This window comes from Notolepis coatsorum (genome assembly GCF_963971535.1).
Source record: "Notolepis coatsorum genome assembly, contig: SUPER_15_unloc_3, whole genome shotgun sequence".
NCBI lineage: Eukaryota > Metazoa > Chordata > Actinopteri > Aulopiformes > Paralepididae > Notolepis > Notolepis coatsorum.
In genome coordinates, this window is record NW_028174864.1 from 1,437,501 (window position 1) to 1,452,716 (window position 15,216).

Genomic DNA, 15,216 nt, shown 5'->3' on the forward strand with positions numbered 1-15,216 from the left:
CTTTACACGTACGATCTGAGAACACACACACACACACACACACACACACACACACACACACACACACACACACACACACACACACACACACACACACACACACACACACACACACACAGGTTAGAGATTCGGAGAGAGCACAGCATGAGAGATGATTAAAACTAGGGATGCTCGATATTGGCTTTTTTACCGATACCGATAATGTAAGCATTATCTGTGCAAAATATGATCATTAAAAAAGTTAAAATTAACATTACATATCTCTTGTTGTTGAATTAAACCAACATGCATACTTTTGACAATAAATAAAATAAGAATTGGTTCTTACTTGCTTGCCTGGGTAAATAAAGGTTAAATAAACGTAAAAAAAATAATAATAATATTGTTATTGTTGTTTTTGTTTTTTTACAGATACCGATATTTTCCGATATCACATTTTACTGCCGATATCGGCCGATAATATCGGTCGGCCGATAATATCGGACATCCCTAATTAAAACATTTGATTTTAAGTCCTGTATGGCGTCACGGGTCTGAATAATTATATCTCTCTATATACTGTCCTGCTATAATTCCAATAAAGTCCTGGAATAAGTAGTTGAGTAATACATGCGTACATCTGTCCTACTGTATGGATAACGTTTGACTTTGAAGCTATTAAAGTCCAAACCACCTACAGTTTGTACTGAACCCAGGAACTCTGCTTTTAGTCTCTGTGCTCCTGACACACGGACAACAAACTCTAAAACTCAATACTTTGGTCTCCTTTGGTCAGTTTAAATCCTTAATCACCAACCGTTCCACCATGGTCTGCAGTTGTTTTAATTGATTGTACAAACTCTTATGGATTGCACCTATTATAAATTGTATTGTATATTGTATATTTATTGTATTCATCATTGTCATTGAAAATGAGGGCTTGGGGCGGTCAGGTGGCGTAGCGGAGATTGCGCTCGTCACCAATGCAAGAGGCTGCGGTCTCGACTCCCGGAGTCAGTCAGCATTGCCTTGGCTTGGGGCTGATCGCTATACTATAACTCGTTTGGCTGGGTTAGGGGGAGGGAAGCCGTGGGTGGGGAACTGGCGTTGTGGACAGCGACGCCTACAGGTCAGGTCTGGGCGCCTGCTCAGCGGAGGCAGGACTTGAGGAAGGCAGCGTGACCTCCCACGCGTTACGCTTCACCAATGAGAGCCCTCGCTGCCAGTGTCGGAGGAAGCGTGCGGATACTTCAGGGTTCCCTTGTACCGACCAGTAGGAGAACATGCGCACAACAACCAGGTAGGGGAGGGGGAGGGGGGGGAATTGGCACAATAACTAAATTGGGACGGGGAGAAAACAGAGAAAAATCGGAGAAAGAGAGATACAAAAAGAAAAAGAAAAAAAAATAGGAAGGAGCTGTTAGTATGGCCACACCCCTGCTTATGTAGAGGAGCGCAAAATGAGGGCTTGCCCTCAATGAGTTTCCGAGTTTGAAAATAAGATTGAATGAATGAAGCAATTTAAGGGTACAGTTTAAGGGGAAATCAAGCCACGTTAGGTCAGGGCTCCGGGGCGTTCAGCACCTTTGGATCCGGTGAAGAGGAGGTCGTCGGTGGCGTCCACACAGAGGACGGGCTTGGTGTGGCCCTCGGCCACGTGGACACACTGCAGCCGGGGGGCCCCGCGGCCCCCGCTCTTGGGGGCCGTCACGGGGGTGATCACACCTCTTACAGGACACACAATCAAATACATGTCATTCGAGTAGTCAGTACTACTACTAACTAGGGATGGGTACCTTTCACATTTGAACCGATACCGGTACCGGTACCTGTGAATCGATACCGGTACCCAGCGGTACCTTTTTTCTGTACTTTAGTCCCAAGAAATTTTATTTACCTGAGTCGTGAAAAAAAATAATCCAAACTTCAAATAACTACAATTTCGACAGTTTTCGGCTTGCCATTGCTCCGACTGCTTTGTTGTTGAATCAAGTCAAATCCTAGGTAAGCATATATTGTGCGTGTGAACGTTGACATGAAAAGAAAAAAGTTAAAAAAAAAATAATAATTAAAAGTAAAAAAAAATCTTTTATTTTTTATTTTTTTGGTATCTCACTTGATTCGATACTCGGTAGTACCGACATGTTTCGGTTCGGTACCTCAAAAGTACCGAATTCGGTACCCATCCCTACTACTAACCTACTGTACACGTTACTTAGATGTTACATTTAAGTTATACTCGATCCAAGCCCCGTGGGGATATTATTCCTCTTAAATGTGCTGTAAGTAGTGTTGTTTTTTTGTTTGTTAGAATAATGTGTTAAGTAGCTCTACATTCTGACAGCCGTCCCTGGTATATAGAGTGTTTGGTCAGTGGCATGGGTCTGCAGTAAAACACAAAATACATTTCCTGGTATCCCGTTCCCACTTTATCCAATCAGGAGAGAGAACCCTAGATATTTTTACTTATTTCAAGAAAGCTTGCCAAGACAGATCTTCTCACTGCTCTGGCAGATTCTTTTACTTGTTTGCTTACATTTTTATTTCTTTTTTGATCAGACCATTGTGTGGAGTTCTCTCTCCCGACTGGGTAAAGTGGGAAGAGTATACCAGAACATTTATTTAATTTAATTTATTTCATGTTCACTGCAGAGACCGAGAGACCCATGTTACCGACCAAACACTCTATATATCAGTGATGGCTGTCAGAATGTAGCGCTATTATTTTAACATGTACTGTAGTGTAGACCACTTATTTTAATAAAAATAACCATGCCACTTACAGCACCACTTAGGAGCATTGGGCAGCGCCACAGACGGGCACCCGGGGACCATCTGTGAGGCGACACGGGCCTAACCACTATGTACAGTACTGAGAGAGGAGGTCAACCCTAGTACTGAGAGAGGCGGTCAACCCTAGTACTGAGAGAGGCGGTCAACCCTAGTACTGAGAGAGGAGGTCAACCCTAGTACTGAGAGAGGAGGTCAACCCTAGTACTGAGAGAGGAGGTCAACCCTAGTACTGAGAGAGGAGGTGAACCTGACAACCCTAGTACTGAGAGAGGAGGTCAACCCTAGTACTGAGAGAGGAGGTCAACCCTAGTACTGAGAGAGGAGGTCAACCCTAGTACTGAGAGAGGAGGTCAACCCTAGTACTGAGAGAGGAGGTCAACCCTAGTACTGAGAGAGGAGGTCAACCCTAGTACTGAGAGAGGAGGTCAACCCTAGTACTGAGAGAGGCGGTGAACCCTAGTACTGAGAGAGGAGGTCAACCCTAGTACTGAGAGAGGAGGTCAACCCTAGTACTGAGAGAGGAGGTCAACCCTAGTACTGAGAGAGGCGGTCAACCCTAGTACTGAGAGAGGAGGTCAACCCTAGTACTGAGAGAGGAGGTCAACCCTAGTACTGAGAGAGGAGGTCAACCCTAGTACTGAGAGAGGAGGTCAACCCTAGTACTGAGAGAGGAGGTCAACCCTAGTACTGAGAGAGGAGGTCAACCCTAGTACTGAGAGAGGAGGTCAACCCTAGTACTGAGAGAGGAGTACTGAAAGTAGTACTAAAAAAAAAAAAAAAAAAAAAAAAACTAACCCTGACTAACCTTACTGTCATGCACTTGTCCTAATAAACTAACCTACACTGTAACACTCAACACTTTGATGAACATTGTTGCTCAGCTGATAGAGTTGTGCCCTTCCTGATGACTTGTCGTACAGAACTTGTAAGTCGCTTTGGATAAAAGCGTTTCAGCTAAATGACTAAATGTAAATGTAATGTAAACCCTAGTACTGAGAGAGGAGGTGAACCTGATGTGGTGTCAGATGTATATTTAAAGCTGCTAAAGGAGCAGACGTAGTGTCAGATGATGAAGGAAGTTAAACAGAGGAATTACCTGATGCCTTCATATACAGGTGACTCCTCCAACCTGAGAGACACACAAACACAACGTCACCAATAAAGGCCTCGAGGAAAGGACCGTCATGAAACGCTTCCCGCTTAAAAGGCGAGCGTTAACCTTATTTGATCTGATTTCATCTAGCCTTTTACTGGCATTAAAACACATAATCATGATCAATTAACGAATGCTCGGATCGCATATAATAATCTGTGTTCTGGAAAAAACATAGGCCTACCAATATTATTCCCCAAGAAATAACTGTCTAGTTTTTGACATTACAAGACTATATAAATGTATCCCAGGGATACATTCTGCCTACTAACTAGTGCATGCAGTGTCTAAATAGCTTAGTGACCCTTACGGTGGTTTGAAGTCTGTTCCTTTGGTCTTGGATTCTGTTGTGAGTGGAGGTAGTGTGGGCGGAGGTGGCGTGGGTGTGTGTGTGGGCGGGTGTGTGGGTGTGGGTGTGTGTGTGGGCGTTGGCGTGTGCGTCGGTGTGTGTGTGGGCGTTGGCGTGTGCGTCGGTGTGTGTGTGGGCGTTGGGATGTGCGTCGGTGTGTGTGTGGGTGTTGGGATGTGCGTCGGTGTGTGTGTGGGTGTTGGGATGTGTGTGGATGTGTGTGTGGGTGTTGGGATGTGTGTGGGTGTGTGTGTGGGTGTTGGGATGTGTGTGGATGTGTGTGTGGGTGTTGGGATGTGTGTGGGTGTGTGTGTGGGTGTTGGGATGTGTGTGGGTGTGTGTGTGGGTGTTGGGATGTGTGTGTGCGTCTGTCCTCTCTCCAGCAGCCTCCTGCGTGTGAGCGGTGAGCGCTCCATTGACCTCCTTTCAGCGCCGGTAGGTGACCTGGCTCCAGAACTACAGAGAGAGAGACAGACAGAGAGACAGAGAGACAGACATACAGACAGACAGACAGACAGACAGACAGACAGACAGAGAGACAGACAGACAGACAGACAGACAGACAGACAGACAGACAGACAGACAGACAGACAGACAGACAGACAGACAGACAGAGAGACAGACAGACAGACAGACAGACAGACAGACAGACAGACAGACAGACAGACAGACAGACAGACAGACAGACAGACAGACAGACAGACAGACAGACAGACAGACAGACAGACAGACAGACAGACAGACAGACAGAGAGACAGAGAGACAGACAGACAGACAGACAGACAGACAGACAGACAGACAGACAGACAGACAGACAGACAGACAGACAGACAGACAGACAGACAGGCAGGCAGGCAGGCAGACAGACAGACAGACAGACAGACAGACAGACAGACAGACAGACAGACAGACAGACAGACAGACAGACAGACAGACAGACAGACAGACAGACATACAGAGAAGACATACAGAGAAGACATACAGAGAAGACAGACAGACAGACATAAAAATTACCCCAAGAAAGCTTACATGTTTAAAGTTTAAAGTCCCCATGAAACTGAAAATTTGATTCTGCATAATGTACGTGTTTCCTGTAAAACAGGAAGCTAGGGAAGGACTTTTGTGTTAAATTGTATCTGAATCAGTTATGATGTTTATACTTGAATACGTTTGAAAATAAAAAACGATACTTTTGTAGAACATTCTGGGGAATGGGGATATTGATTTATGACACAATGACATTTCGGGGACCGGTACCGGTCCCGTCGGGTGGAAGAGGTTCTAAGTAACCTTAACCATAATCGTAGTATTGCTGTGTTTGTCTCAGGGTGGGTTAGTTTAGTAGTGAGAGCACTTGCCCACGACCACAATCATTGTTGGTTCGACTCCCGGCCAGTGTTTGTTTTGGACTTTTACCGATACGAAACGTAATTATACAACGTGTAAATTATTATTATTATTATTATTATTATTATTATTATTATTATTATTATTATTATTATTATTATTATTATTATTATTATTATTATTATTATTATTATTATTATTATTATTATTATTATTATTATTATTATTATTATTATTAGTATTATTATTATTATTATTATTATTGTACAACATGTAAATTATTATTATTATTATTATTATTATTATTATTATTATTATTATTATTATTATTATTATTATTATTATTATTATTATTATTATTATTATTATTATTATTATTATTATTATTATTATTATTATTATTATTATTATTATTATTATTATTATTATTATTATTATTATTATTATTATTATTATTGTACAACGTGTAAATTATTATTATTATTATTATTATTATTATTATTATTATTATTATTATTATTATTATTATTATTATTATTATTATTATTATTATTATTATTATTATTATTATTATTATTATTATTATTATTATTATTATTATTATTATTATTATTATTATTATTATTATTATTATTATTATTATTATTATTATTATTATTATTATTATTATTATTATTATTATAAATAAGTCATATAATGCATGGCTATAACATAACGTACTGTACATTATGAACCTTTTTTCCCTGTGGTCGATTAGTACTTAGGTTTTCTGACGAGGCAGTGTTGTGCAAAGACACGGCCAGAGCCTTGAAGACTGTGTGTGTGGAGCGGGACGCCAACAGAACCGGTGTGGAACGCCCCCACTTACATGCCAGCGACCCGGGCAGACAGCGCCGACGGGGGGGAGATGGCGTGCTCTCGGTCCGGAGTGGAGCGTCCTCCCGCTGCCGTCCCCGGGGGGGCGTCCCCCCCTGTCCCCTCCTCCGGGGGCTCGGCGAGGGGCAGCAGGGGGCCGCAGAAGTCTCCGGCGGCGGGGGACTCGCCGGTCAGGTCTCCGCTGCTGGCGTACAGAAGCTCCATCTGGGTGGTGGTCCGCCTGCGGGCCTGGGGGGCGGGGGGCAACGGTTCCGGGTGAAAAAGTGTCACCATGATCGGTGTCTCTCCAAAGAACACGCTCAAACAACCAGGAAGAGGGCGTGTGAAATAAATACAAAAAATTAAATAAAAATATAAGAAAATGTAAGAAAATCTAACCCTAACTAACCTTACTGTCACGCACTTGTCCTAATAAACTAACCTACACTAACAAACTAACACTCTGATGAACATTGTTACTCAGCTGATAGAGTTGTGCCCTTCTTCCTGATGGCTTGTCGTACAGAACTTGTAAGTCGCTTTGGATAAAAGCGTTGAGCTAAATGACTAGATGTAAATGTGAATGTGTGTCAAAAAAAGCAGAAAGTCGTGTGGCTTTTGCTCTGATCTCTGACAGGGTGTCAGGTTTTTAGTTTTGGGGGAAATTCTCCTGGTACCAGTACCCTATTTTAGTCTGCATATCGTCCTTGTATCCCATAATACTCTCGGTATCGGTGCATCCCTAATGGAGGGTGTGTGACAGCAGATGTTGCATGCTTTAGCGTGCGAGGGGGCGAAGGGGTTAGTACTGAGACAAGTCGCTTTTTATTTTCAACTTTCCAACTACTTCATAGCCAGGAGGCATGTGTTTGCGTGAGAGACAAGATCACAACACACTGTCTGAGTAACTTCATGAACAAACATCAGTGGTCCAGTTTCATACCTAATGTAGTATAGTATATATATACTGTTTAAATACTGTATACTGTATATAGACAGAACAGAGAGGAATGGAACAGAACCAAATAGAAAAGAACAAAGTAGAGCAGAGCAGAGTAGAAGAGAAGAGAACAGAGCAGAACAGAGCAGAACAGAACAGAACAGAACAGAGCAGAACAGAACAGAACAGAACAGAGCAGAACAGAACAGAACAGAACAGAACAGAGCAGAACAGAACAGAGCAGAGCAGAACAGAACAGAGTAGAGCAGAGCAGAACAGAACAGAGCAGAACAGAACAGAGCAGAACAGAACAGAGTAGAGCAGAGCAGAACAGAACAGAGCAGAACAGAGCAGAACAGAGCAGAACAGAACAGAGCAGAACAGAACAGAGCAGAGCAGAACAGAACAGAGCAGAACAGAACAGAGCAGAACAGAACAGAGTAGAGCAGAGCAGAACAGAACAGAGCAGAACAGAGCAGAACAGAGCAGAGCAGAGCAGAACAGAGCAGAACAGAGCAGAGCAGAACAGAACAGAGCAGAACAGAACAGAGCAGAACAGAGCAGAGCAGAACAGAACAGAGCAGAACAGAACAGAACAGAGCAGAGCAGAACAGAACAGAGCAGAACAGAACAGAGCAGAACAGAACAGAGCAGAAAAGAACAGAACAGAGCAGAACAGAACAAAACAGAACAGAACAGAACAGAGCAGAACAGAACAGAGCAGAACAGAGCAGAGCAGAAAAGAACAAAACAGAACAGAACAGAACAGAACAGAACAGAGCAGAAAAGAACAAAACAGAACAGAACAGAACAGAACAGAACAGAGCAGAACAGAACAGAACAGAACAGAACAGAACAGAGCAGAACAGAACAGAGCAGAACAGAACAGAACAAACAGAACAAAACAGAACAGAACAGAGCAGAACAGAACAGAGCAGAACAGAACAGAGCAGAACAGAACAGAACAGAGCAGAACAGAACAGAACAAAACAGAACAAACGGAACAGAACAGAGCAGAACAGAACAGAACAGAACAGAACAGAGCAGAACAGAACAGAGCAGAACAGAACAGAGCAGAACAGAACAGAACAGAACAGAACAGAACAGAACAGAACAGAACAGAACAGAACAGAACAGAACAGAACAGAACAGAGCAGAACAGAACAGAGCAGAACAGAACAGAACAGAACAGAACAGAGCAGAACAGAGCAGAAAAGAACAAAACAGAACAGAACAGAACAGAACAGAACAGAGCAGAACAGAACAGAACAGAACAGAACAGAGCAGAACAGAACAGAACAGAACAGAACAGAGCAGAACAGAACAGAGCAGAACAGAACAGAACAAACAGAACAAAACAGAACAGAACAGAGCAGAACAGAACAGAGCAGAACAGAGCAGAACAGAACAGAGCAGAACAGAACAGAACAAACGGAACAGAACAGAGCAGAACAGAACAGAACAGAACAGAACAGAGCAGAACAGAACAGAGCAGAACAGAACAGAGCAGAACAGAACAGAACAGAACAGAACAGAGCAGAACAGAACAGAACAGAGCAGAACAGAACAGAACAGAACAGAGCAGAACAGAACAGAGCAGAACAGAACAGAACAGAACAGAGCAGAACAGAACAGAGCAGAACAGAGCAGAAAAGAACAGAACAGAACAGAACAGAACAGAACAGAGCAGAACAGAACAGAGCAGAACAGAACAGAGCAGAACAGAACAGAACAGAACAGAGCAGAACAGAGCAGAACAGAACAGAGCAGAACAGAACAGAACAGAGCAGAACAGAACAGAACAGAACAGAACAGAGCAGAACAGAACAGAGCAGAACAGAACAGAACAGAACAGAGCAGAACAGAACAGAGCAGAACAGAACAGAACAGAACAGAGCAGAACAGAACAGAACAGAGCAGAACAGAGCAGAACAGAACAGAACAGAGCAGAACAGAACAGAACAGAACAGAACAGAGCAGAACAGAACAGAGCAGAACAGAACAGAACAGAGCAGAACAGAACAGAACAGAACAGAACAGAACAGAACAGAACAGAGCAGAACAGAACAGAGCAGAACAGAACAGAACAGAGCAGAACAGTACAGAACAGAACAGAGCAGAACAGAACAGAACAGAACAGAACAGAGCAGAGCAGAACAGAACAGAACAGAACAGAACAGAGCAGAAAAAACATTAGCGAGACAGGTTGACACATAAAATGTCTGACAGGTTGATATAATATAACTTATTTATGAGGATCAAAGTCTGATCAAACATTACCAGCATCCTGATATGGAACGACACATCCTCCTGCACAGCCCCTGTGGAGCCACTGACCCCCTCGGGCTGTCAACCAATATTCTACATTGAAATTAATAATCGACTTACTACTCGTTAGTGGTTAACATACCGTTGTGTTTGTCCGGTACACAGCCGTTCGGTACGGTACGGTACACACTGAAACGTTCCGGTACGGATACGTGTACCTTTACACCCCTAGTGTTCACAGATGGGAAGTGAAGTGTATCATTTGATGGCGGGAGTGAGGGATGACTAATTTCCATGATCTTCTCATCTCAGGTGAAGACCCCGAAAGTATGACTCTCCCTCACACACACCACACACGCACGCGTGCACGCACACACACACACACACACACACACACACACACAGCTAGGGAGACAGCTAGGGAACCGTGTGTGTGTGTATGTGTATGTGTGATGCTGTAAAAAACGTAATATTTTTTTTTAATAAAATCTTAATGGCGTCCTGCAGGGAGATGTGTTTTAAAGCTCAACCTTCTACTCAGAATGTGAATAAAAGGACAGAGCAGCTTCACTCTCCGTCTGCTGGAGATGGTTTGTTTTAGGGCTGGGGGGCGATATGGCCAAAAAATTATATCATGATATCATATCACTCGATATCTATAATTATCGATATTGCTATAAGTATTAAAAAAATTTAAAAGAATTGGACAAGCAAAGCCATTACTTTAAGTCGCAGGCAAGAAAGACAAGTCTGTCCACTGTCTCTGGTTTTAAAACGGCCCTGTTTTTTTTATTATCAATCGATAGCGATTATTAAAATATATCGCAATAATTATCGTTATCGTTTTTACCGCCCAGCCCTAGTTTGTTTCTTCTTGTTCTTGGGGAGTTCCATGGCGTACAGTCAGAGGACTAATAATGAAATAGTGGATTTTGCAATCATGCAGACGGACCTCTTTACATCCAGTGCTGACAAGAGGCGTGTTACGACCCAAGGGCCGGTCCTGCTGACCGGCAGGAGAATAACATTGGACATTGCTCTCCTCCTGACATTGGTCTCCTACCCTCTAGTGGCCAGACTAGCCTGTTGGTACAGGTGGCCATTCTACTGTGGTTCCAAGTAATAGATATAGTGTCTAATTGTTTATTGTCTTGGGCCACCCCTGTCTATGTGTGATGTTACTCCCCTGTTGTGTTGTTGTGTGTCACTGCCGTAGTGTCTAGTTGTTGTTTAGTTTGTCATTGCTTTACTGTCATTGTGTATGTTGTGATTCTGTGTTGGCCAGGTGTTGTTGATTATTAATTAGTGTGGGTATTTAGGTGTCTTGTCTGTCTTCCCTTCCTTGTGGCGACATTCCTCCAGTATCCTGTGTGTTCCCCGTGCCGTGCCTTTGTCCTATCATGTGAGTTTGTCCAGTCAGTGAGCTCGTTCTTCTGTTTGTTTTGTGATCAGTCCGTGTTTGTTACAGAGCCAGCCCGGCTGTGCCTCCTTTGTTTTGTAGTTTTGATTGTAGTAAATATCCCTTCTTTAAGCTTCACCCCTCGTCTCTACCTCGTTTATTCTCCCTTGTCTGCTAAACTGTGTTCTCTACTTCAATAGTACACCAAGCGTTACAAGGCCTACTGATCATGTGCTCATCAGAGCAGCTGCTAAATACCTCAAATGTGATGTAAATGTAATGAATACATAATTATAATAATGAAAAAAAAAAACATAGGTTCATTTGAATTCCAGATTCCAGATTTTCTAATTAATGCCATTAATGACGTCCTCATTTATATCAACGCGTTGTGATGCCTCCCTGCTTTCCTCTTCCTCGTCCTCAGCAGGTGTCTCTCTAGAGACCTCTTCCTCTTCCTCGTCCTCAGCAGGTGTCTCTCTAGAGACCTCTTCCTCTTCCTCGTCCTCAGCAGGTGTCTCTCTAGAGACCTCTTCCTCTTCCTCGTCCTCAGCAGGTGTCTCTCTAGAGGCATCTTCCTCTTCCTCTTCCTTTTCCTCAGCAGGTGTCTCTCTAGAGGCCTCTTCCTCTTCCTCTTCCTCAGCAGGTGTCTCTCTAGAGGCCTCTTCCTCTTCCTCTTCCTTTTCCTCAGCAGGTGTCTCTCTAGAGGCCTCTTCCTCTTCCTTTTCCTCAGCAGGTGTCTCTCTAGAGGCCTCTTCCTCTTCCTCTTCCTCAGCAGGTGTCTCTCTAGAGGCCTCTTCCTCTTCCTCTTCCTTTTCCTCAGCAGGTGTCTCTCTAGAGGCCTCTTCCTCAGCCGCAGCAGGTGTTTCTCTAGAGGCCTCGTCCTCTTCCTCAGCAGGTGTCTCTCTAGAGGCCTCTTCCTCTTCCTCTTCCTCTTCCTCTTCCTCAGGTGTTTCTCCAGCCAGCGATCATCATCGCGGGGCTTTCGTCCCGACTCTCCTCCGAAGCCCCTGGGATTGAAGGGGATCGAGAAACGCGTTCTGACATTCCATCACTGTTCCATCATTGTTGTCAGGGCAGGTTAACCGCTGAGGCGTGAGACTGACAGACCGGACGACTGCATTATTCTAGTTCCTCCCTGGTGATTAACTCTTTGTTACAATACGTTGGAAAATGAGAGAGAGTGACAACTATCCCCGTTCTCCCCTACATGAGATGTGGATTCCCTAACAGATTGCTGTGAGATCTGAATCAAGCGTGTCTGGTCTCTAGCCCCGCCCCCCAAGGAAGCTAACAACAGGTCAGTCCCACGCTCCTGTGTAGAGAGTTGAATGACGTTCCACTTGCAAACATCTCTGCTACCTACAGTATACTCATATTATTTTCCCTTAACATATTGAATAAATAACATTATATTATTGTCCCCCCATATTTATCTCTTTTATAAATAACTGATAAATAACCGAAAATGTGTATTTATAATTTAACTTGTTTCATTTATTTAAAGTCAAATCATTTATTTGCTGCGTCTATGGAAATGACGAACGCAGCCATAAAGGTATGATTTCCTTATGCAGAAAAGATAGTTGGTTTACTTTTCTGATAACTAAGTTACATCACTGCATAACTCTCACACACACACACACACACACACACACACACACACACACACACACACACACACACACACACACACACACACACACACACACACACACACGCTGTGGTGGAAAATATTATAAGAGCAGAAAAGTGAGCGGCAGTAAACAATTTCTGAGTCCAAAGCTGAATAAAAATGATCATAGATGTATTCCCTCATATGGCCATACAAGGAAATGCTCACTTCTTGGTCATACATTTGTGTGTACACTGTTTCCACCACAACGCTCACATGCAAACAAACACACACACACACACACACACACACACACACACACACACACACATGTTAACACACACATACTCACACACACACATTCTCTGTCAAACAGGGGGAGACAGGTGAAGAGAGAGAGAGAGAGAGAGAGAGAGAGAGAGAGAGAGAGAGAGAGGATGTGGGAGTGGCGCGGAGAGAGGAGATGAGAGGGGAGGACAGGTGGGTAGAAGAGAGGAGGGGTGAGAAAAGGAGAGGCAGACAGACAGACAGACAGAGAGACAGACAGACAGACAGACAGACAGACAGACAGACAGACAGACAGACAGACAGACAGACAGACAGACAGACAGACAGACAGACAGACAGACAGACAGACAGACAGAGTGAGGCTCTAGTTCCCCTGTGGAGATGATAGCTCCTCTAATTATGTGCAATACTTGTTACAGCTTCACTAAGAGGTCAAAGTAACACACACACACACACACACACACACACACACACACACACGTAATCAATCAAGACAAGTAAATCCACCCTTAACTATGGAGCAGACATACTGGCATACACAAACACGAGTAAACACACACACACACGCACACACACACACACACACACACACACACACGCGCACACACACACACACACACACAGGACCTGACCTTCGTGCAATCACCCGGCTGGGAGACCGCACGGCAACAGCGATATGGAAATCGTTACCATAGCAACCGCAAACTGAATGAGGCCACTTGACTGACAGTTGGTGTTCCTTCCCCTCCAGTGGGCAGACATGCCTCCACTACCTGCTCTTTGAATGGTCCACTTATCAGCACGGTTCAAGTGGTCCAATATCAGTGTTAAGGGAGACGAGAGGCATGTTTATCTTCTCTCTCTCTCTCTCCCTCCACTCCTCCTTCATCATCTCCCTCTCGAGGTCCATCCCTCTCCTTTCTCCCCTTCTTTCTTCTATTTTCTCCTCTCTCCTCCTTCTTCTTCTCCCCACCTTCTCCCCCCCCCTTTCAGCTCTCCTTTACCATCCTCACCTCCTCTCCTCTCCTCTCTCTCCTCTCCTCTCCTCTCCTCTCCTCTCCTCCTCTCCTCTCCTCTCCTCTCCTCTCTCTCTCCTCTCCTCCACCTCCTCTACCCTCCTCTCCTCTCCCTCATCTCTCCTCTCCTCCCTCTTCTCTCTTATCCTCTCCTCCCCTCTCCTCTACGCTCCTATACCTCCTCTCCTCTCATCTCCCTTCTCTCCTCTCCCTCTTCTCCTCCACCTCGTCTACCCTACTCTCCTCTCCCTCATCTCTCCTCTCCTCCCCCTCCTCTCCTCTCTTATCCTCTCCTCCCCCTCTCCTCTATGCTCCTATACCTCCTCTCCTCTCATCTCCCTTCTCTCCTCTCCTCCCCTCTCTCCTCCACCTCCTCTACCCTATTTTCCTCTCCCTTCTCTCCTCTCCTCCCCCTCCTCTCCTCTCTTATCCTCTCCTCCCCCTCCTCCTCTACCTCCTCTCCTCTCATCTCCCTTCCTCCCTCTCCTCCCCCTCTCTCCTCCACCTCCTCTACCCTCCTCTCATCTCCCTTTCTCCTCTCCTCCCCCTCTTCTCCTCCACCTCCTCTACCCTCCTCTCCCTTCTCTCCTCTCCTCTCCCTCTTCTCCTCCACCTCCTCTACCCTCCTCTCCTCTCCCTTCTCTCCTCTCCTCCCCCTCTCTCCTCCTCCACATCCTCTACCCTCCTCTCCTCTCCCTCATCTCTCCTCTCCTCCCCCTCCTCTCCTCTCTTATCCTCTCCTCCCCTCTCCTCTACGCTCCTATACCTCCTCTCCTCTCATCTCCCTTCTCTCCTCTCATCCCCTCTTCTCCCCCTCTCCTACCATCCCCTTTCCTCTCCTCTACCTCCTCTCCCCTCCTCCCCCTCTCCTCTCTCCTCTCCTCTCCCCCCTCTCCTACCCCCTCTCCCCCCTCCCCCTCGATTTGTTCATCACAAGCTAATGAAGTGATTAAATGTATTCGTCTGATTGACATGAGAGGGTATCTCTGGTTTGGTTAATGATGGTCGTTACCTGACGACTCAACAGCGAATCACCTGGGACCCTCGACCTGCCCACGGTGCTCTCTGATTCCAACCCCACGCCGGGGAGGGGAGAGAGGGTTTAATTAGCGTGTGTGAGCAGAGCGGGCTCCGGCCGGCTCTATTTCTGGACCGTCGGACTCTGTCTACAGTACAGGTCATGTGACTGTTCTCGCTCCGAGGCACATCCAGAT

At 44.9% G+C, this 15,216-nt stretch overlaps 1 protein-coding gene across 1 annotated transcript in view; it reads right to left on the minus strand.

Annotated features, from left to right (window-relative positions):
- Window positions 1–15,216, minus strand: part of LOC311242266 (kinesin-like protein KIF21A) — a gene marked incomplete at its 5' end in the record, with an annotated part of 35,930 nt that overhangs the window by 18,702 nt on the left and 2,012 nt on the right. The window contains 6 exons of the mRNA XM_084338469.1: window positions 1–15; window positions 1,564–1,706; window positions 3,869–3,901; window positions 4,236–4,730; window positions 6,490–6,795; window positions 11,878–12,093. The exon at window positions 1–15 is cut by the window's left edge and continues 70 nt beyond it. Coding sequence (XP_084194595.1) covers window positions 1–15; window positions 1,564–1,706; window positions 3,869–3,901; window positions 4,236–4,730; window positions 6,490–6,795; window positions 11,878–12,093 — 1,208 coding nt within the window. The remainder of the gene's footprint in view (window positions 16–1,563; window positions 1,707–3,868; window positions 3,902–4,235; window positions 4,731–6,489; window positions 6,796–11,877; window positions 12,094–15,216) is intronic.